Source organism: Mus musculus, chromosome 11 (genome assembly GCF_000001635.26).
Source record: "Mus musculus strain C57BL/6J chromosome 11, GRCm38.p6 C57BL/6J".
In the NCBI taxonomy this organism is placed as follows: domain Eukaryota; kingdom Metazoa; phylum Chordata; class Mammalia; order Rodentia; family Muridae; genus Mus; species Mus musculus.
In genome coordinates this window covers 88,469,388-88,492,037 of record NC_000077.6, presented here as the reverse complement: position 1 = coordinate 88,492,037, position 22,650 = coordinate 88,469,388, and the positions used below count along the sequence as shown (strand labels likewise).

Here is a 22,650-nt window from a genome sequence, read left to right as displayed (position 1 = left end):
AGCGAAAGCTGCCTGTTGGGTCCTGAAGCAGCTTGAGTTGCTACTTTGTTGCTGCTTTGGGGGGTTAGATGATGGGTACCGGCTTTTCCTCCTCCTCCTTTTCCCTTTAGGGAATTGGGTGGCTGGAGAAGTAGGAAACATCGTTATTCTGACAATACTCACTTGATAAGACCCGAGCCAGAGTTGGGACCTAATGAGGAGAATAGCAGTTTCCACCCGAAGGCATCCACAAAAGGAAGTGGGATCCTTAAGTTGACTCTATCACTTCAAAGGAAACTTATTGGGCACCTTGGGTACCTCAGGCTAAACTAAAGGTAGCAGGGATATACATAGTTTAGGCTGTGCTACCAAAAGCCTCCACTATGACTAGTATTAATAATAATCTTCCATGCAAGTTCAATTTATTTGGTAGACAAGATACCATTTTATATATATATATATATATATATATGTGTGTGTGTGTGTGTATATGTATCAAAGTGCCCTGGAGTGCCCTCCACTCATTTCCTCACAACCCTGTCTCAAGAAAACAGAAAAATAAAAAGGGGAAAGAAAAGAAAAAGTGGTTATCTGCTTATTCTAATGGCCATCATCATCATCATACTCAGAACTGTCCCACTGAGTCCACCAGAAACCACCTGGTTTCTTAATAGACACCAAGCTCACCCCTAATGCAGATCTGAGCTATGCTCCATTGCATTAATTTTGTCATTCTGTTATAGAAATAGAACCATCCAACCTTGGATATTTTTTTTCTCATCAGCATAGTTTTCTCCAAGGGAATCCATGAAAGCTAGGGCGTTTGGTGGCTCATGTGTTTCTTTTTATATGGAGGAGCATTCCACTGTAGAATGTGCCACCAGTGTCACCCACCTTGCCCCACCCCCACTCCCTCAGAGCTTCTGAAACACAGTGTATTTACATCACAGTGTATTTACTTAGAGAATAGTTCACAAAGCCAGGTGAGCTTGCATAGTTAAATGCCACTCATCCATACTGACTTCTCTAGATTGGACTGTGGTGGTAATCAATACAAAATCTCTTAGTCCACGACACATCTCTAACCCTAAAAGATAGTTGTGAACGTCCGTGGGTGCTGGTACTAGAATGCGTAATTTTAGTAATAGGCCCCTGGCCAAATGCTTTTTTGGATGCTACGTCAATAATGTCTACTTCTCGATGCAGAGGAGAAGAGGAACAATGATCATTGTTCTCTTTTGTCCTGCAGAGCCTTCCCCCAAAAATGCACAGGTCGGGGTGGTGGAGAAAGATTTGAACTCCAGACCTATAAGGCCATGTTAGGTTCCTGTCACTATTAGCCACAAAATCACTGAGCACTGGTTTGTTCCTCTGGAAAGTGAGGAGTGACCTGGAGTCCTCTCTTCTTGTTCCTGTCTGCCTTAGAGAAGTTGTGACCTTCTCTGAACAGGAAGTCACTTTACCAAGTGATTGGACCCTTAGTTAGTCTTAGCTACGTTTGAACTTTGTTCTCAGCAACATTGTGGTAGCCATTATTTGAAGATGTTTGGGGAATTTTAAAGTGATGATGTAGAATGTCTTTAAAGATAGACATTCAGCACTGCCTTCATTTTGCTTATTTTAGACAAGGGGACAGCATTAGAACTGAGTAAACCATGGGATTGTTGACCCGGGACTCCGAGGTGACTTTGGGGCTAGATGCCAGGGTGATTGGCTGTTAGGTAGCCCAAGGGACAGGAAGCTAGAGCCAAGTTCCATTAAGACCCATAGAGGATTTGGGGATGAGCAGTCGCTCAGGTACCTGGAGCCACACAGTTCACAGAATTCTGCCTCCTGCCAAAAACTGGGCTGCAGCGCAGAGGAAGTTTCTATTTTGGGCATTTAAGTGCTTCTACTGCTGAGGTCAGACCTAGCAGCTCATCCCGGGAGGAGGGGAGAAGTGCTCTGACTCTTGAGAGCAGGGAAGGATGCAGATGTTCCTAGGAGAGAGGATGATCACACTGGAGTGGAGTCCAACCCCTGGGTCACCTCTGTGACCCCTAAGACTATATAAAGTGATGAAGGTTCCTCCCATCTCTCAGGTATACACTCCTCCCAAGATCTAGCTGAATTTATCAGAATAGCAAGCTGGTAGAGTGTCAGGAGGCCCTCTTAGAGCCTCTGGCAATATTCTCCTTTGCTCCCTGTAATCAAGGCAAGTGCATGGCTGTTAAATTCTAATGCGGGAGCCTGCCTTCCATCCAGCCCACAGAAAGGAAGGCACTGAGAGATCCCGAGATCTCAGAGTCATCCTGGCCCCTAGTTCCTTCCATTTATGCTCCTCAGCTAACTTCGTATTGGGCAGACAGAGGAACCTCAATAAACACTGGTTTAGTGACGAATTTGGCCACCTTGGCTAAGCTGTCATCTCCCTGTTTCCTCATCTGCCTCTTCCTGTCCTGTGCAGACTAGTGGGAGGCTTCCGCGCATAGAAGTCCCTTTCCGATGCAGACAGGCCCTGGTCCCACCATCGAGCCGTGTAGCTTTCCTCCCTGTTCTGCAGGCAGAAAGAAGTGGCACATGGCCCGAGGGATTGGCACTGCAGATTGGAACCTGGACTTCTCCAGCCTGAGAAACGCCGCTCCTCCCCCCTTTTCCCTTCCCCAAGTGGATAGCTGCAGCCACGCTTGTCACCGGCTGAGATTGCATTGGCCACAGGAGATGTGGATGAGTTTTCCATTTGGTCCTGATGTTTATTTCATGCCCATCAATATCAGCCTGTATTAGGACAGATGAGGTTCTTATTTACAGGCTGTGCATTTTCACACTTGGTAATTATAAACCCTTCCCCTGTTCGGTCAGAGTCGTGCAGATCCATTTTGGCAATTAGCAGTTTAGTATTTGTTTAATGGGAATGCAAGAGTCTGTTACGGCACATCAACGCTCCCCTAATGACGGCCTCTCTCCTCTGGAGCTGGCAGGTTTGGGCCTTTTTCACGGTAGGTGAGGCCTGATAGGGAGAGGTTAGAGACAGAGAGGAAGGAACATTGAGTAGCCTGCCTGCCACTCCCCTCCTCCAGAGCCCACTTGCATGCATGCATGCATGCATGCATGCTCACATGTACACACACACACACACACACACACACACACACACACACACACACACACACTCAGCAACCAGCCCTAAAAGTGGGTACTGGATTACCAGAGCACAACAGCCGCCACTCGAAGGAACGTCACACGAGAGGCCGTTAGGCCAGATGCCATTTCCATGTGACAGCTGTCAGCCTGCTGGATCCAACTGCTTCGCCTCCGACAGCTCATGCCCAGCCTCTCTCCCATCACCTCCCTTCCTTTTCACCTCTCCTCCGCGCCATGACTGAGGTCACCCGAGAGAGCAAGCTCCTCCTGCTCCTTTCCTGGGTGGTGCTGGGGACCAGGTCTTTGTCTGCCCAGCTGAAAGGGAGCTCTAACCTCAACCATAGCCTCAGAGGACAGACTCAGGCTCTTTCAAGATGGATCCTCCTGTGACTGTTCCCCCCCAAAGGGCACGCTGATCCCGTTAGTGGCTGTTCTTTGGTGTGACCCACTTTTCAGTGGGTATGTGTGTGTATTCATGTTCATGGTGCAGCAGAATTGCCCGGGAGGATATGAATTGGGTGTATTCTGAGCCAGGGACTCAGCAGCCAGTCATGCAAGCCTTCCTGCCAGCCCTAGGATGAGTAAGGCATGGTCTATATTCTTCATGCTCTAACTGTGCACTCAGAGTACCCTGTAGACTCTCATAGGCTGAGCCCTGGACTGACTTCCAGGACACCTGTCCAGTTCCAGCTCTTGCTCTGTGACTGTGGAGAAGCCTGCTGTTCAGCTTCTAGATTTGCCTGACTCAAAGAAAGAAACCCCTATGTCCTATCTCCTCAACTCTTCATTTGCTCCCCAATTTCCCACCCACCCACCCCCTTTAAGCTTACTTAATCATTTCGTACTGTTTGGAGAGCTTTGAAGGTCGTATTTGTTGGTTCATCTAGAAGACAGTAGCATTAACCTGAGCTCTAGGGACTTTAGAAAGTGGAACACAGTGAACAGAGAACTGAGGGGGACTCGTCCACTTTTAAAACCTGACTCCACTGTATCTTATGTGTGATATGCCGGGCAAGTTATTTAGTCTTAGCAATTCTAATTTCCTCACCTACAAAATGGGTATGATAGTATCTACCCAGAGCTACTTGCAAATTGCCCTTTAAGCTATAGTAAACGGTCACTATTCATCATTTTTTGATAGGGGCAGGGTGGGCATTTCGTAAGTAGAATCTGCATTCAGACCAACTGAGCAGGAGGCTTTGCTTGTAGGTAGGTACCCCACACTCTTCAGAGAGCCCCAACTCCCACAATTATCCGTTGGTTACATTTGTAACTCGTATCTGATGAACTTTGGGGTTCGGTTGTATTTAAGTTAAATGAGAAAGTGGAATGATTCCATAAGGGTTGAAAATGCAAAAATAAGAAAAATAGGACTGATAGAACACAGCCCTGCTTGGGAGGATAGAATATTCTAGCCAAAAGTCTTGAGAGCCTTTAAGGAAGAGTTCAGGAAATACACTTCGCACTTGTGAACTGAATGCTAAAGACGCGGTTAAAACGGCCCCGTTTATGTTACGTGTGCTTTACAACATTTTGGAAAAAGGATGTAGAAGAAACCCAACAGTCTCTTTTCCTGCCATTCAATGGAGGCATGAGCGTGACTCAAAATGAACAAGTTCTGGGGGCTGATGTTGGACTTCTGAGATGAAATGGGCAGTTTTTAACAGCAGTGGCTACAACAGAAGCCCTGGGGTACCTCCATTGCTGGAACCTTCCAGGGGTGGATGAATGCACGGAGAGGTAGCCAAGAGTTCTCTTGACTGCAGCTCTGTGGAAGGAGGCAGGAACCTACATGGGGAGAAGGGGCAGAGATGTGAACTTCCAGAGACCAGCATCCAAGTGATGGGCCCTTTCCAGTCTCAGGGTGAGCAGTGGGAAAGCTGGGGCTCAGAGAATAAATGACAATCTCTTTCTCATGTGTCACATGAAGGCCAAGGTTATAATAACACTGTAGAAATATTAAGTCGAAGGAGTAGTAGTTTCATTTAGGTTGTCTTAAAAGTTCTGGGTTCAAGGCCAGGAATGTCAGTTACTTGATAAGAGTTCTTGCCTAGCATGCAGAAGGCCCTGGGTTTTGTCCCTAGTACCTAGTATACTAGGAATGGTGTCAGAGGCTTAGAATAAATACCTGTACTTAGAAGGTGGAAGGACCAGGAGCTCGTGGTCATCCTGGGCCACGGAAGAGTTCAAAACCAGCCTAGGCTACATGTAACCCTGCCTCAAAAGTATAAGCTCGCCTGGCAGTAGTGGCGCACACCTTTAATCCCATCACTTGGGAGGCTGAGGCAGGTGGATTTCTGAATTCGAGGATAGCCTGGTCTACAGAGTGAGTTCCAGAACAGCCAGGGCTACCCAGAGAAACCCTGTCTCGAAAAACCAAAATATAAAAAATTAAAAAATAAATAAGTAAAAATGTAAGAGCTCTTGGTTTAGTTGTTGGTCTTTCTGGCTACTTCAGAACAGAATCCTGGTTTCCTTAAACTAAAACCCTGACAAGAAACAGGGTGAATTTTTGTCCCTTACACCCAGCATCTCACTTCTGGGCAACTTAAGTCCTGCTAACACCCGCTAGCTTATTTTTGACACTCATGCTGTGAGGTAAGGCCCCTCCCACTAAACTCACCCATTTAGAACAGCAAATCTCTGACTTGGAAGAACACAGATCACTGGAGTGCCTAAGAGGCCTTCTGCAAGGTCCCCTGGAAAGTGAGGGTGTGGCCTAGGCAACCTTAACAGTCCAGAGGGAGTGGCCTAGGCAACAGGTGTTTCAACAGCCTTTAGGGGGCTCTTGGGAGCCATCAAGGCTGAAACCACTAATGCAAATTGCAGTTTGAATTTAATGGGATTTTCCAGGCTGCCCCCTCTGCTGCCACCTCACTCTTGTTAATGGTGAGCAAAGCCATCACCCCCTCTTTGTATACTGAGGGAGAAATTTAGCCTCAGAAGACAATTTAGTTACCTTAGGTTCATGTCAGGAGCCACTTTAGTCTAGATACAGTGGTTGGAGCAGAAGTGACCCATGCTTGACACAGCACAGATTCCAGCCCTTTGTCCTAGGTGGTCTCGCCACATCAAATAGCCTTAGTGTCTTGAATTTATAAAGCACAATGAGGCCACTAAGCCCTGTGCACTGTAGTATCGCCAGTTCAGCGTTTGCGGGCGTTGATTTAAACTAACTCTTGAAGCATCCATGTGGGAGCAGGAAGAGAAATCTAAGAGTGTTTGTTCTGGGGGAAGAGTGGAGGTTTCTTCCCTTCCCAGTTCCCCTCCTCACATCTGGATAGATGATTTAAGGACCATTTGAAGTGCGGTTTCCTGCTTTGTTCTCAATAGGTATGATGTGTGTGTGTGTGGGGGGGGGGTGCTGACTCCCAGGAGGTATAGGAAGTAGGAAGTGTCTTAGGGTGTGTGTTGGCCACAGCAAAGCTCTGGAACAGCCTCACAGAACAGTTTTCAAAGGGAAACAGTTTCCAGTGGGGAATTTGATGCTCCCAGATGTTGTTGTGTCTGCCCTGTTCCCCCTCTCTCCCAGCATGCTCTGCAGTCTCTTCTCCGAATCCTCTACAGAATCCTCACCCTTGGAGCTTAGAGGCCACCTCATACAATTCCCCCCCTTCCTCAGATGTTACCAGGGAACAGACAGGGAGGTGCCTTGAACTCCATGAGACACTGTGAAGCTAGCTAACATGAGAATCTGGACCGGGACTCTATGTAGCACTTCCTGTCTTAATCACCCGCTGCTCCTGGCTTCAGCCCTCCCCTGGGAGCAAGTTTTCTTTATTCACCTCCTATCAACCGCTTTGTACCCAGGAAAGCAATTCTGTGAAGTCCTGGGCAGAGCAGCAGTCCAGGGGACTGAGCTCAGCTAACTGGACAAAGAAAACTTGTGACTTCCCCTTGTGTGGGCATCTCTGCACTGTGACTTTAAAGGTTGCTTCTTCAGCCAACATGAGCTGGGACAAGCAGAGTCTAAGCTTTGGGTAGAGCCAACGCTGTTCAGAATCACCCAGAAAAACTGTCTGGCATGTATTAACCCTTTGAGGAGTTTGAAAGAGGGTTCTCTCATTAGTTAAAGAAGTCAGGATTAGCGTGGCTTCCCCCACTGACTTTGGTTGGTGATTATTGTTGTTGAGTCTTCACAGCGTTCATTTGAAGAGAAACAGGTTTTCATCTTTCCTTGGCCTTTCTAGGACCTAGGTCCTCAACCTGGGTCCTGGGATAAAACCTAGGTGCCAGGGTCTTACCTGTGTCTGCCTGGAAGTTCCATTTGCAATGTGGTACTTGGCTGGTGGTTTCATACTGGACCCTCATCAACTATTTCCCCTTCTGCCTTTTTTCTTGCCTTTTCTCTACGGTGTTATTTAAAATGTCATCTTCTGAATGCAAGGTGTTCTTTTGGAGTTGTGCATTGACTCGGGTTGCATATGCATTATCTCCTGCTGCAGGGATACTGTGTAACCAACTGCAGAACCTCAGTTGCAGGCAGTAGCTGCTGGCTAGGTGCACTGGGAACAGTTTAATGATCTTCCTGCTCTCAGCTGGGCCTCGGCTGTGGAAAATGGGGACAGGTGTCCTGCGCCATGTGTCCTGCACCATCATCCTTCAGCAGGCTAGCCCCAGCATGCCCCTTTCATGGTGATGACCAAAGTCCACAAGAGAGCAAGTGGAAGCTCGCCAAGTTGCTTTGGGCCAGAACCCAACCAGATCAATTTATTGCCCAGGCCCAATTCAAAGGGATGAGGAAACAGACTTTCTTTGGGTAGAGAAACTACAAAATTATTGGGTGTTGGGTCATTAGTGTGACAACAGAGCCATGGGACCTGCCCTTGTTTGTACTTAGGCCAATGCTTTGCAAGTAGGAAGTGCCTGATATATGCAGGATATGTAGAAGAAGCAAATGAAGTTTCCACTGGCTAGATTTTTAAGTCAAGTTTGGGTTGACCCAATACAAGGGAAGTGAGCATCATGCAGGCAGACGCTAGAATTGTTCTGTGTCAAAGCAGGGATGGCTTGATTGGCATTCCCTTGTCATCTTTTCACTCCTGGTTCCACTCTCAACTCTTCAGGATGTTAGAGGATCGGTGGTCAGGAGAAGACCCAAGTAGAGGAGGGATTGCTGCTGCAGTCTGCAGTCCCCTCGGGGGACATCATGTGTGCTGGGTATGAATATTCTAACCTCTGGCCAGGAGCTTTAATCTCTTCATTCTGGTCTCTCACTGTTTATGGTGGGGAAGGAAAAGAGACCACAGGCCAGGAGTACGTACCTCTAGGAGCTGAGAGTTAACTAGACACACAAATCCTAGGGGCCTGAAAGATCTGTGGGCCAACTGGCTCTGGGCAGATCTGCTATGTGTAATGGGCCCAGAGCCCATCAGTTTGCTCTCCTTCCATTGGTATGTTGAGAGAGATTTACTAGAACCTTCCATAGGCAGAAACACACAAGCTAGACCTTCCAGGCTCAAAGGCAGAGAGTAGCCCCTTCCCAGCTATTTGACCTAAAAGTTCCATGACTTTGCTTTTCACAAGCTGTGGACCATTATTTGGGTCATTACTAGAGACTTCTTATGGTTGGAATAAGCTTTTCTCTAAAATAGACCAGGCTCATTCCAAGGCATGGGACAAAGCCACCTAAGATTGAGACACCTACTCGTCTCCCTTCTCTCCCTCAGGGGATTCAAAAGACTAGTTAGGCCTCCAGTGCCACCTCTGGCACAAGGAAATCTGTACAGTAGCATGCAGACATTGCCCACACAAAGTGTTGATTCTAAGGTCCAGGACCAGGTTCCTTGAGGAGTATTTTCTAGTGTTAATGATGCTCTCTTTTCCAAGTCAGGAAAACAACAGCTTACAGCTCCCCAACCCCAGCATGCGTCCCTCCTCAGCCCTTCCTGAAGGCTTGTGATGCACAGCCAACTCCTTCGTGCTAGGTTCAGGTGTGACCCCATGTACAGGGCCTCCTGTGAGACAGGGAGGCAGAGATTGCTGCCAGTTAACTGGCTCCCGCACTGACACCAGTCACCTCAGCTGTGCCCCTCATTTCTCCAGACTCCATGAAGGAGACTCCTGCACAAGCCGCTTCTGTTTGATTCTCCGAGAACCGTGAGAAACAGGCCCGTATGTGAGGCGGCGGTTTTCATTCTATTCAGTCTTTGTGTATTCAAATTCTCCTGGTTTCAGCTCTTGCTGGCCTGCCAGATTTCCATTGCATTGATGGCGTCTCTGAATTAATAAGTGTTTGCAACCACTGAAAAGTGCCCCCACGCCTCAGCACTGGATCTTACCCGTATTGATTCCTTCCCATCTCGTGCTTTTGCTTTCTCTCTTAGATGTTATATTTTGTAAAATGTTAATAGAATTTCTCTTGCACCCTGACACTTTTATCTATTCAGGAGGTCTTCGAAAGTCCCATTGTACAGCTGGGCTGCAGGGGAAAGAGCCCTATTCTCTACAACAATGCTTGTCCCCAAAACACACACATACACAGATCCTTCCCCCAATGCTCACCAGGGTGGAGGGAATGCGGAGGCTTCAGAAGAAAACAGACAAACTTAGCCAGGAGAAGCAGGGAGCCAATTACGCACCGCTGAAAGACATGGCTTTTTTGGGGGGGAGATTTTTTTTTAATTCAAAATATTTATTTCCTACGGGCATCTGAATTTCAGTACCAAAACATGGCCAACACAGGAGGGAGGCTGTTTTCTTCGCTGTTAGACATTTTCAGTTAAAAATCAAGATTTGGCAGACATCTCCGACAGTGTGGAGATGGGTGCAAAGAAGCAGATGTCGCATTTACCTGCACCCGCAGCAGGTCTTACCCCCAACCTACACCCGCGCCCCAGGCATCTGAATTCTTCTGGCATCCCAAGGTCTCAGTCTGAGATGCCATATGCCAGAGTGTGACTGCTCTGTGTACAAACACACCGGTTGATCTTCTGGTGATTTGCTTGGGTGGTGTATGGGAGGCGTATGGCCTCAGCAGGTGTCTGGGGGGACTCTTGAAGCCCGCCAAAGCATGGGAACAGGAAGAGCCCAGAGAAGGAGGCCCTGTTCAAGTGATCTCAAACTAGCTTTGCCTCTCCTGCCAGCTGGTGCCTGGGAGAAAAGGGGGGGGGGTACAGCTCCCTACATATAAGGATACCCTCTTCACAGCAAATGACTGCAGGAGTGGGGGGGCACCAGAAGGGGGAGGCCCCAGGAGCCTGTTTGTTCAGCCTGGGTTGCTTAGCAACAAAGGGGGCCCTGCCTCCAGAAGGGATTTTTAAGTGAGACAGATCTCTTCCAGTCTGGCTTGCCTGCCTTTTCCCTGTTCTTGCCTGGACTTTGCTCTCTCCTCTGTCGTCTGTGATAGGATCTAGAAAAATAAGTTCAGTTTGCCCAGAGGCTCCATTTTAATCCTCACTTCACTGTTTCACGCAGAAGGAGTGAGGGACGGGTGGCCTGTGATTCTCCCTCGGGTGGCTTAGCTGGCCCTCAGGAGCCTTTGAGCATAACAGAGTGCTAAGATCTTCCCAGCCACATACACACCCAGCCTGCTCCAAGCACAGAGTGCTCTGGCTCACAGTCTGTATTGGTTTGCATTTCGGCCACCATTGTTGAGTCCAGAATCCATGAAGCAAACACCCGATTCACCCTGGCATAGCAAGCCTTCTTGAGGGTAAAGGCGGGTCTTGTGACCTAAAGGATTAGATCTACAAATGAAAGGAGTGGATTGTGGAGCCGTCTCTTGTTTCTTGAGATCTGTGTGGAATCCTACAGTTAGAAATGGCCAAGAGTTGCAGGGTATGTGAGAAGAAAGACAGATGCCCGCCTGGGTACTTCTGTTCTTGATTGCCTTGAAAGAGCCCTAGCATTGGTATACCAGGGTGTTAGGACAGCCACCACCAAGCACCAGAGACTGGAGAGTTTCAACAAACAAATTACAGTTTTCTCGTGTCTGTTTATCCTGGAAGCCAGAAGCCCAAGATTGTGTGGTGGTAGGGTTGGTGCCTACTGAGGTCTTGTTAGCCTCATTGGCCTTGTTGGTTCCTCAGCCCCTGTCTGTGTCTTTGTCCTCATTTGAGGACACAGTCCATATGATGGGATTAAGGTCCACCCTAATGAACTCATCTTAATGTTGTTGGCTTTAAAGATCCAGTTGGGATGGAGAGATGGCTCAGTGGTTAAGAGCACTAACTGCTTTCGCAGAGGATCCAAGTTGGGTTTTCCCAGCAACCACATCAGACAACGCAAAACTCCAGTTTCCCAGGATCCAGCACCTTTTGGTGTCCACAGGCACCCACCGACTTATTGCAAATAAACACGGACACACGTGTGTGCACCTAAAATTTTTAAATATTTTAAAAAATAAAAATAAAGAGTAGTCACCCAGTCATGGAACTCGGAACTAGGACTTTAACCGACAAGTTTTAGAGAGCAGAGTCCAGCCCATCAGAGTGAGGGTTCTGAAGCCTGCTGTCTACAACCTAATGAACTGAATGTACATTAGAAGGGACCTTCGCTGTGGCCTCTTGCACTGTGGAACACTGTCAAGCTGTCACATTGTATTGACCTGGGTGAAGTATTTGCTATATTGTAATGTCATTTATACAGCAAATGATACAATATAATCTCTCCCTCCCTTCTTCTGGGTCCCACTCTCTCCTTCCTCTCCTCTTCCCCCCCCCCAAAGGAAACTACACATCTGTTAACTAAGATTATGCCAAGTTGAGGGGATTTTGGGGTTTGGTTCCCCCCCCCATAAACATTCTCTATTTGAGCAACTATTACTTTAGCAATGGAAAGCACTTTCCTCTCCCCCACCCCCAATGCGCTCTGTATTTGTAATGTTCTGTAGATTTCATAAAAAGTCCTGAAGCAGCTTTTATTCTGTGCTTGTTTTCAGGTAGAGGATGCGATGCTGATGTTCGACAAAACCACCAACAGGCACAGAGGTAAGATGGCCCGTCGTAAGCGAATGACCCTTCCTCCTCTCCTGGGCTTCTCCCCTCCCATCCCATTGACACAATGTACAAGGAAGATGCAGAAGCCAGCAAGTAGACTGTGCATAGCACAGTGAGTCTGGGTATCAGACAGTGAAAACCATCTTGGCTAGCGAGTCCTGGCTGAAATTGAGCGGCCACACCCTGCACACTGGTTCAACTTACCTTTCTCGCCCTGGCTCTCTTAGCCCCTAGCCAACCTCAGCACTCAGTGATCCCAGTGGAAATTATTCATGGTGATTACTCAATCTGACTCTCAATTTGCATCAAGAGGGCTCAGAGAGCAGCCTGTCAGCCTAAGACTTGAGTGAGAGGAGGTGGAAAAAACCCTGCTTGAATCTGTTAGCAGATTACCACACTTGCAGATCTGGACGGTCCTGTGGAGCTTCGAAGTGCTTGGGGGGCAGCTGTACCTGTCTGTTCCCCTGACCAATCCATGTTATAGAAAACCATATATATATATGTGTGTGTGTATACACACATATATATATATATGGGTCTCACTCAACCTGGGGTCCACAAACCTTTGAAATGATTTGCCCGATGTCTGAGTTTTGCTTGGGAGTGGATCCCTAGTGTTGAACAGATTTGTCAAAGAGAACTCTCAGTGGCCCCTGCCAGCAGGAACATGTTCAAATCATTGCTTTGAATGGGAAAAGGGGAGGAATCTAGACCATCCTCCTTGAGACGGAAGTCTGAGGAGGTTATGACTCGGTGCAGTATTTTGCTGTGCTCTGGAAGTGCCCTGTTCCTGGGGTCCTCATTAATGGGGTGCTAATGAGCAGTGATTTTGAAGTGGGGTGTGAGGAAAGGCTCTGGAGTGTGCTCCAGGGAAGGAGTCCTGGGTGAACTTAAAGACCTGTTTCCTTTGCCACATCTATTGTTGCTTCCACTCCCCGATATCCTCTGTGATCAGAGCGGTGACTGTGCTGGTTGCGCCTCTTTCCTGTCTGAGGAAGCAGCGAGTGAAAGGCAGGAAGGGATGAAGGGGGCCAGGGAGAGATCTGCATATCCTGTCTTCATATGCCCAACTTTCCCCTCGATGGAGAGGTCAACCCTGGATGGACCAGGGCAGGGTAGAGGATGAGGAGAGAAGGCAAGGAAGGAAAAAAAACCATGTAAATGCTCTCTCTCCCCTTCCCCATTACCCTGGAGCTGGAGCTGGAGGAGAGCTACCAAGAGGAAGGTGATGTTCAGTTTGTGATTATTTTCTGTCATCATCAACATTGTCTTGGTGATGTTATCGATGCCTAAGTACCACGCTGGGAGGGACAGCCCAGGCTCTGTAGTCTGTTTCAGATGAGACAGAAGAATCCATCCAGGCAATGTAGAATGATTCTGTCTGCAACAAGTAGTGTAGAAGGGCTGCAGAGATGAGCCAGTGGTGAAGAGAACTTGTTGCTCAGAGACCGCAGTTTGGTTCCCGGCAGTCACTTCAAATCGCTGACTGCCACCTGTAACTCCAGTTGGAGGAGATCCCAGGCTTCCAGCCTCCATGGGCTCTGGTATCCATATGCTTCTATATGACTTAACACATAGAAATGCAAACCTATATATAATTTTTTTTAATGAGAAGCCAAAGCACAATTTTCTTGTGTCTCTCATAATTTGGCCTCCACAGCCATCTTGGGAGTCACAGAGTTGTTGTGACTTGGGGAGGAATTACTGTGCATTTTTATGCCTCCTCTGTTCATTTATAAAGTGAATGTAGTAATAGCAGCGCCCTAGTGTTTTTAGTGCTATGATAAAACACCACGGCCGAAAGCAACTCGGAGAAGAAAGGGTTTATTTCAACTTACACATTGCTTTATCATCAAAGGAAGTCAAAGCCCTGATCACTGGCTTCTTTTTCATGCTTGTTTAGACTGCCTGGGCCCTTCTACATCAGTCCCTAATCAAGAAAATGCCCCACAGATGTGCCTCCAGGAGATCTCATGGAGGCATTTTCCCAGTGAGGTTCCTCCTCTTAGATGACTCTGACTTGTGTCAAGTTGACAAAAAAAAAAAAAAATCCAAGTAGGAAAAGTGCCTACTTTAATAGTGTTGTTTGGCAAGTGGAAGGCCAAGAATAAGTGTGCATTAAGTGTTAGCTCTTAGGATAATTACCTTTACCATTTTATGGCTGAGATACCAAGGCTCAAGAGAGCTGAGGCTCTTAAGTCCCCATAGCTTCCAGCCCAAGGCTACTGATTGCAGACTCTTATGTGTGCCCAGATAGGAACAGGTTTTTCTGGGTGAGTGATGACATCTAAATGTGACTCCCGGCAGTCAGTGTCAGAACCCACAATCTCAGGAGTTTGCTGAGCTGTGTCATGGCGACTGTGTCCTTTTCTTATGTTTGTCAGGGTCTGGGATCAAATCCATGCATGGTCTGGAGTACATTGAGCTACTTCCCCATCTCTCTGTCTCTATCTGTCTCTCTCCCTCTCTCTTCCTCTCTCCATCTCTGTATGTGTGTATACACATGTATGTTGAATGTGTGGGCCATGTAGATGTTGTGTTGATGTCAGATTCTTCCACGATCACTCCATTTTATTTACTTAAGCAGGGTCTCTCACTGATTCAGTTAGTCTTCTAGCCAACTTGCCTTTTGGGAGCTCCTATCTTCTCACCCAGTCCTGATGGGTAGCCTGGGCTGTGTTTGGTCCCTGGCCCCAGGAACATGGACCTCTATGGTGTGTCAGGAGCCACAGCAGAATGCATAGACTTGGGCCCATGGTCTGGGCTCCCTTGGGCCTTTATCACCAGTAGGAGGCAGAGGTCAAATTAGTTGCCACTTGGCTTTCAGGTTGCTATCACCTGTCCTTGCTTTCTGTGGTCCCCATGGAGAAAAGATGATCCTGAGGCATAGTTGAGTGGCAGTTGACTTCTGTCCACTGAAGGGCCAGCCTGGTCTCACTAGTGCCATGGGAAAGAATCCTGGGGACGAGAGTTTAGACTTCGCCTCTCGGTGGACCCATAGTATGGGGTACTCCCATGTTATCCCTACATAAAGCTGGTCTTCTAGTTTCAGGGACTAGGGTTTGGGACAGAGGTACCTAGGGTTTTTCTTCCCACCTGCCAAGTGTCTGACCATTACAGTTTCTTTCTCTAAGAATATGGGAAGGTGATTGAAGAGCCACAGGAACCAAGTGTGTCTGGCCAGTAGCTTTGTATCCTTTAATTGAACAACCCGGGGTGAGGGGTGGAGGTGGGGTGTATGTGAATAGTTACTGTAGGTGGGATCTCTGGGAATCAACTCTACTAGGAGTAGGCTACAGAGGGTTATTAGGAAGGGACCTTGACTATGGGTGGCTAGAGGAAGATTCTGACCTCTGATGACATCAGAAATGAGGCAGTCTATCTACGCACAAAATAGGATGAGGGGTCATCTCTGCATCCACAAGCGCCATCAACGAGTGTATTCCCTTTAGGAAGTTAGTGTGATCCTGGGGTTCCTTCTGCTGAAGAAACTTGAGCAGGGAATACCATAGGATATCTTGGGGTGCTCCCAGCAGCCAGGGAGGCAGGACATAGAGGATGTCCTTCATTTCTGAAGGTGGGCATGGACAGCCTGTCTCAACACCTACCCTGACTTCTGCTGTCAGAGATTCATGGTTATCTGAACAGGCTGTGTTCACCATCACAGCAGAAACAGGCAGTGCTCTGCAGGCATTGGTGCCAGCACAGGGGCTGCACGTGGCAAATAGAGACGAACCGGGCTGCCCAGGGATGCACCCAAGAGGAAGCGGGACTTAAGACATCAGCTCTCCCTGTGTGACCTGCAGCCCAAGCTCCCAGCCACTCTGCAGACAGGCCTGGTACCCGGCAGGTCTGCAAACAGGAGACTCAACGAGGTTCTAGACTGCTTCCTCACAGTTTGTTCTAACTACACCACCCCTTCTTGTTGTCCCTGTCGCTCCTCATTTTCAGAGGGGAAAACTAAGTCACACGAAGTTTGGGGATGGGGGAGAGCTCCTGGTAGAAGCTGGGAGCCATTCTTGTTCCTGCCTGTCATTTCATCCATGTTCTTCTGTGAGACGATCTATGTCCCTGAGGAGAGAGAGAATGATGCCTTTCCAATTTTCTCAGAGTCATTTCATTTGCTCTCTAAAGCTTGTTAGAGGTAGCCTGGAAAATACTGGGCAGATCATCAAAGGTTTAATCATCAGGGATGGGGGTGGGGTGAGTCGTTGCTTTATCCTTGCAAATGGCAGATAAGATCTTGAAGCCAGCATTAGATATTGATCCCAGGGCAGGGCTGGAGGGAGTGGGCACCTGAGGGAGAAGTAGGGAAGGTAGGAGAAGGTGTCCTTCCAATTTGCTCTTTTGCTGGCGGGAGGGAGAGAAGGGTAGCTCAGCTATTGCCACTCTCCACAGCTCAGCCCCGTAGAGGATATGGAACGTAGGCACGCGGGCTGCTGAAGTCAATTCTGTCTACACTCACCTCTCCCCAAGGGAGCAGAACCTCTGGTCATGAGGAAAACGTGTCAGATCCTTCCTGTGACCTCAGACCCTGGGCTCCTGAACTCTGAACTCCTGGATCCCTCCAGGGGGAAGAGCTGGACAGTTGGGGGTACCTGTGGGAAATGAATGGGGTATCTTTGAAGCCAGAAGGATTGATTAGAGAGGGATAGTCTCTGGCCCTGGCATCCCTGTGGCTGCCATTACCCAGCAGGCCTGTTGGCTGTGGACCATTGCCAGAGGCAAGGGAGCTGGATACTGAGAGAGCAAAACAGAGATTAGAGTGACGGACAGCTCCTCCCAAAAAGCGTCAGTCACTTACTAAGGGCAGTGCTACTGACTTAGGAGAGAAACAACAGCTCCAAACAGCCACTGCCCCACCACAATGACCCTTCCTTGGCACCAGCCACCATCCCGGCCTTGGAACTGAGAGGTCCTTTCCCTGGGCTACATACTGTATAGCACTGGAGAGGCCCAGTGTGCGCAGATCCTGCCAGAGGCTGAAGCATTCAGCAGGCTCACCTCTAGGTTGTTGGACCTAGACCTTGGCTCTTCTCTCAAAGCCTGCTCAGTCTCCACCTCAAAAGTGGTGGGCCCAAGTTTAAGGTCTTGGTGATTTGTGTAAGCAGTTTATTTATTAGAATGGTGCCAGGAAAATGTAGCTGAAGCCATGATAGAAGAAGGTAATGCTTTTCTGAGGAGGGGAAAAAAAATGAAAAACAAAACAGTACTTAATGTCTTGAAAACCTGCCAGATGCTCACTTTTGAAATTGACCTCCCTAGCGCAGATTGACTCTTTTCTATACACCATAAAAAGATGATTAAGGGTAGTACTGTAATTATTTGTTTATTGATGCCTATTTGTCAAAAACAAAAAAAAAACAAAAACAGAGGCATGTAAAAAGAAATTTGCAGAGGCATAAATGATATTACCGATCTTTCAGCCTATAGTAATGAACTCCAGTACTCTAGCCTGGGCAACATATATAAATCCCATTTAAAAATAAATAGCAATAAAAGCAGCAGTTTGTTAGTATATGATGCCAGGCAAATGGTAATATGGGCGTGTCTCTCCTTCTAAGATTCTAGAATTGATTTTATTTACCTGGTGGGAGGGCAGAGTTGGGCTTCACAAGCTTTTTCAGTGTGACTTGGTATTTAAGGAGGGTGCTTGGGGGCTGAAGAGTTGACTCAGTGGTTAAGAGCAATTGTTGCAAAGGACCTGGGTTCAATCCCCAGTACCCACATAGAGGCTCACCACCTCCTCAAGGATTAGCACCTGTGGTGCACAGATATTCATAAAGGCAAAATTCTCATATTCATAAAATAATCAAACTTTACAAATTATATATATATGTATGTGTGTGTGTACATATATATGTGAATATATGTGTATGTATATGTATATATGCATGCCTCTGAGTGTGTATGAGGGTGTATGTGTTTGGCAAGGAGGCCAGGTCTGGGAGAAGGGCTACTGGGTGGGTGCCTGAAACCCTGATAAGAATGAGCAATACCTCAGCTGGCTGTGACATTTATTATAACATGACAGGATGTTTTATTTGTGCCTACCTATGGGGTCTAGAGCAAAACCTGTCTGTTGGCCCTGCCAGAATTATGGCTGTAGTATTTTCCTACCTCTTTCTAAAATTTTTGATTTATTATTCTGGGGTCGCGGCGGGGTCGTTGGGGGTGTGGCTGTGTGTGCCATACTGTGAGAACTTTGTGGAGTTGGATCTCTTCTTCCATCCCTACTTGGGATCCAGGGACAGAACTCACAATTGTCAGGTTTGAGCAGCAAGCCCCTTTATCCAATGAGTCATCCCACTGGCCTGTCCTTTTCCACCTCTTCATTCTATTGAAGGTCTGAGATGCATTAACGGGTTTATTGAATAGTTGTAAACCAGTGGCAGGTCATTATTGGCATTGACACTAATTCTGCAATTGACAGGCAGTTGCCTGTCACAGATGCCTGCAGCCGAGGGCCTGACCCTCAGAGCTTGCATTCCAGGCTGTAGTTTGAGGAAGCCCCCAAACTTGTTAATAGTTGGCTGCTATTAACTTGTATATGGTTTTGGTGGGGCAACACGAAACCCCTGTTCTCCTCCCAGAGTGAACCATTCACCATCACTGTGGGTAGCTGTTGAAGGAAGACTTTTCCAAACCAGGACTCCAGGAAAGAGTCATTAGAATGAAATGAAATAGTATTTTGGTGTTCCTGGGTGTCCCTTTGTGGTCTAACTTGTACAGAAGAGGTCTTGCGGGCCAGGTCTGGCTCGTGAAAGCCTTAGTTGATGGCTTTGGGTACTTAAAGCTACTCTGTGAGAAGAGCTACATACAGGCTTGAACCTGGGCACGGCTTAGTTGGAATGGGAGAACCTCTAAGTTCAGCAGAAGCAGGAATGAACCCCCAGTTCCCAACCTGCCTCCGAACCCAAGGTTCTGAGCATCCAGCCGAGCCTGTCCTTACCCTGAGGGTGAAGAAGGGAACAGTATGCTTATAGACCCTTAGTACCCACCCTGAGGGACCCATAAGCCTCTGTACCCTGAGCAGATGTTTAACCCTCCGGCCCATATACCCTTAAAGCAGTGAAGGCATAGCAACGAGCCACAACCCCCTACCCAGATCCCTCGTTTAATACCAGCCTCGGAGCTGTCTGCACATTTTATTTTCTCATTAAATAAACACCATTAGCCTTCCCGAGAAATTGGTGCAAACATGACCTCGCAAATAACCAATTAAAAGGGCAGGGTTGAAAGGGAATGTGAATTTGAACATGTAGAAGAAGCCATTAAAGATTCCGGTAGATGTCCCCAGCCCTGGCAACATCGATCCGAGACCTTAATTTTATTTCTGACAGGAAAGCAAGGAGCACACTGGAATTTTTTTTTTCCTTTTTTTTTTTTTCCTTCCCTGAGGTAACTCAATTCCGGAAGCGACCATTCCGGCGCTGTCTCTTGAGATATTAATCAACACAGTCACTTGATTTCTGTTCACCTGCTTTACTCTGCAGACTGGAGGACAGAACTGTCCACTCCCTAGCAAGGGGGCAGTGGTAGGGATGGGGCTGGAGGGGGGGTGGAGTTCCAGGGCTAGGGGGCCCTGCAAAGTCAGGGGTAGTTGGCTTCCTGGGGGAGCTGTGTTTTCTTTCGCCCAAGGCAAAAATCATCAAGTTCTGCCCTGGGCACAAAAGCCCTGGCACCAAAAGGGCTGTGAGCTCATAGACCTTCCTGCCTCCCCTGGCTGGGGCGGGGAGGAAGCAGAGACGGAGTGGGCGTGGGGTCAGAACTTCATTGACCCAGAAGTGGGTTTTTGTAGAGCATCAGAAAGAGCCTTTTGTTGGCTTCTGTTCCCACAGAGACCGAGACTGCGAAGAGCAAGGGAGGGCAGAGTGCAGAGGCCCCAGAGAATGGAGCCCTGGGGTTGGCAACTTGATTAAAAGGGCCTCCTCACTTGGCACCCCATGCACTTCTGGAGGCAGTGGAGGGCCAGGCCACGGGTCACAGAAAGCCAGGGGAAGTTACTCCGCTGTGAACTCAGAGGTTCCAAGGAGAGCATCCCTCCACCCCCACCCCCGCCAATTGTATAGCTCTGCGCCTGAGCTGCTGTTGGGTGTTCGAGGGCCAGGGATGCCAGGGGTACCGGCTCATCTGTACCACAACAAACACAGACTCTATAAGCAGCCCAAGCTTGGGGGCAGCCAAGCTCCTGAAGAGGTAATCAGTCTGTGCGCCCTGGCTTGCCTTGCTTGTGAGCTGGTTGCATGCTCTGAGAGTTCCTAGCTGGGAGAACCGAGTGCCCATTGCAAGTGGGGAGTGCTCAGCAATCAGCACTTTTCTCCCCACAAGAGCATGGGTTGCCTTTCTTTACGAATACAATGATCTGTATTTGAATTAGGGAGACCCCAATGTTTAATTTTTTTTTCCTTTGCATACAACACATATTTCTAGGTGTAGACTTTTCCTGGAATGCCTTAGTGGTTAAGATAAGCTCCTGGCCCTTGGGCCATAGAGTTGGTCTTGTAGCTCTGTAGCATAGGTGTGTGAGTTACCTCTGTAAGACACAGTTTCCTTATCTGTCAGATAACATGATGATACTGGGTTAGCCTGAGGCTTACATCATTTGGCCACAATAAAGCGTCCCACATGCTTCATGCATGCATATACATGTTTTCACGGATGCACATGTGTGTACACCAGAGCTCACCCTGCCTCTGAGAAACGGAATTAAATGACCAGAAATCTAGAAGCAGAGGGACACTTTTTAATTGTATTCTCACTTTTGAATTTATGCATGATGTACATTCATTACCTAGTCAGACGTTTGCTTTTAAACTCCACTCCAGTGCAGCTATCAACATGAAAAAGAATTTTCAACAAAGAAACTTTACCCTACTCAACACCCTCAGTACTGTCTCTTCTACCTGTCCTTATGTCTGCATAAATATTTTGGAAGTCGATTGCAATTACTCGGTTTGTACACACCGCAGGAGGACCTGGGACAGCTGTCAGATAGAGGCTCATCCCTGGTGTCCTTGTTTAGAGATGCAGAGTCTAGGAAATAGCCAGTTAATGACACTGGGGGTGTATACAAACTCAGCAGAGGGAGGGATGGTGGCTTCTGCCTTGGCCACTCCAAGACACTCTGGTGCAACTAGACTTTATCTACTCTCCTGCACTGAGCTGCCTCTATCTTGGCTGTTCCATAAACAGGGCTGAGTGGAGGGGATTTTCTTAGTAGCTGCTGCTCTTCCCAGACAACAGGTTATTATTAGTATGGCTGGCCTGGTCCTGGCCTGAAGAGAAGCCTGTTTGCTTCATTTCACCCAAGATTAGAGGAGAGGCCAAAAACAGGGAGGCCCTACATTCCAGAGTGCCTTGTAAGTAATGGAGAAATTTAGATCCTCCTCCTCTACCCCCACTTCCTCCTCCTCCTCCTCCTCCTCCTCCTCCTCCTCCTCCTCCTCCTCCTCCTCCAGGAACGTTAGACAGCATGAGGACCTAGCACAGCCATCAGATAGAGGCTCATCCCCTGTGTTGTTTTTGCTTAGCACTGCAGAGTCTAGGAAATACCGACATAATGAAACTGTCAGTGGGTCCAGGCTTCTGTGAGAAAGAGGTAAACACTTTGGTAGGTGACATACTTAGAGGTTCAACTTGTAACCATCGATTTGAACATCAAGTTGTATGACTGCAGACACATGATTGTCTTTTCCTGGGCCTCTGTTTTCTCATCTGTTAAAGGGGTTGTTGATGCTAACTCCTGGCTTTCAGGCTTATGTGTCATCTGTGTCAAGCATTTCATACCCAAGAGACTACTTGCAAATGTTAGCTTCACACTCAGCCCACTGTTAATTGGTAATAGGTGTGTCTGTGCCTGTGTGTCTCTGTACATTTGTGTATGGGAATGCACGTGTGAGTTTTGTTGCCTGTAAAAGCCAGAAGAGGGTGTTGGTTGCAGGCGATTTCAAGGCACCAAATATGAATGCTGAGAGCCAAGTATGGGTCCCCTTCAGGTGCAGCAAGTACTCTTTATTGAGCTATCTCTCCAGCACCACTAGGTTATTTTGTTATTAGAAGAATTCTGTTAGGGCCACTGCTTGGGAAGTGAAGGCTGCAGCTTGCTGTCCGACCCTCGTATGGACTGTGGAGTTTTCTACATTGGAGGATGTGATAGATTGAGGCAGGTTCTCCAAAAAGGTACATGGAAGATCTAACCACTTCACAGCATGATCATCTTTGGAAATAGAGCTCAGAAGATAAAATCAAGTTAGGATGATGTCTTACTGGAGGAGGTTAGTCCAGTATGACCAGTATCCCTGTAAGAAGGGACGTACGAAGAAGGAAGACATAGGAGGAATGGTGTCTGTTACTTGGAGCCAACAGCTGTAGCAGTGCAGCTGCAAGCAAAGGAGCGTGGAGATGCCTAGAGCATAGCTTCCCTTAGAACACTGCCAGTGTCCCAGTGCCTTGATGTCCGACTTCTAGCTGCCAGTCCATCCATCTGTGGTGCTGTTGGAAAAACACTGAAAATAACACCAAAGGCAAAGCGGAGCTTGCTATTCTGTCCTGTCGCCTTGCTTGTAGTGACCTGCTGTCCTGGTGGCCACGAGTACTTCTTTCCTCT

The 22,650-nt window shown here is 47.8% G+C and overlaps 1 protein-coding gene across 20 annotated transcripts in view; it reads left to right on the top strand.

Annotated features, from left to right (window-relative positions):
• The window catches only part of Msi2 (musashi RNA-binding protein 2), a 378,925-nt gene that overhangs the window by 226,269 nt on the left and 130,006 nt on the right, over positions 1 to 22,650 (top strand). For all 20 annotated transcript variants that reach the window (XR_003949528.1, XR_879764.2, XR_388550.3 and 17 more), the window contains one exon: positions 11,984 to 12,032. Coding sequence is in view for 16 of the 20 variants with exons in the window: in XM_011249302.2 (XP_011247604.1) it covers positions 11,984 to 12,032 (49 nt within the window). In the remaining 4 variants the exon portion in view is untranslated. The remainder of the gene's footprint in view (positions 1 to 11,983; positions 12,033 to 22,650) is intronic.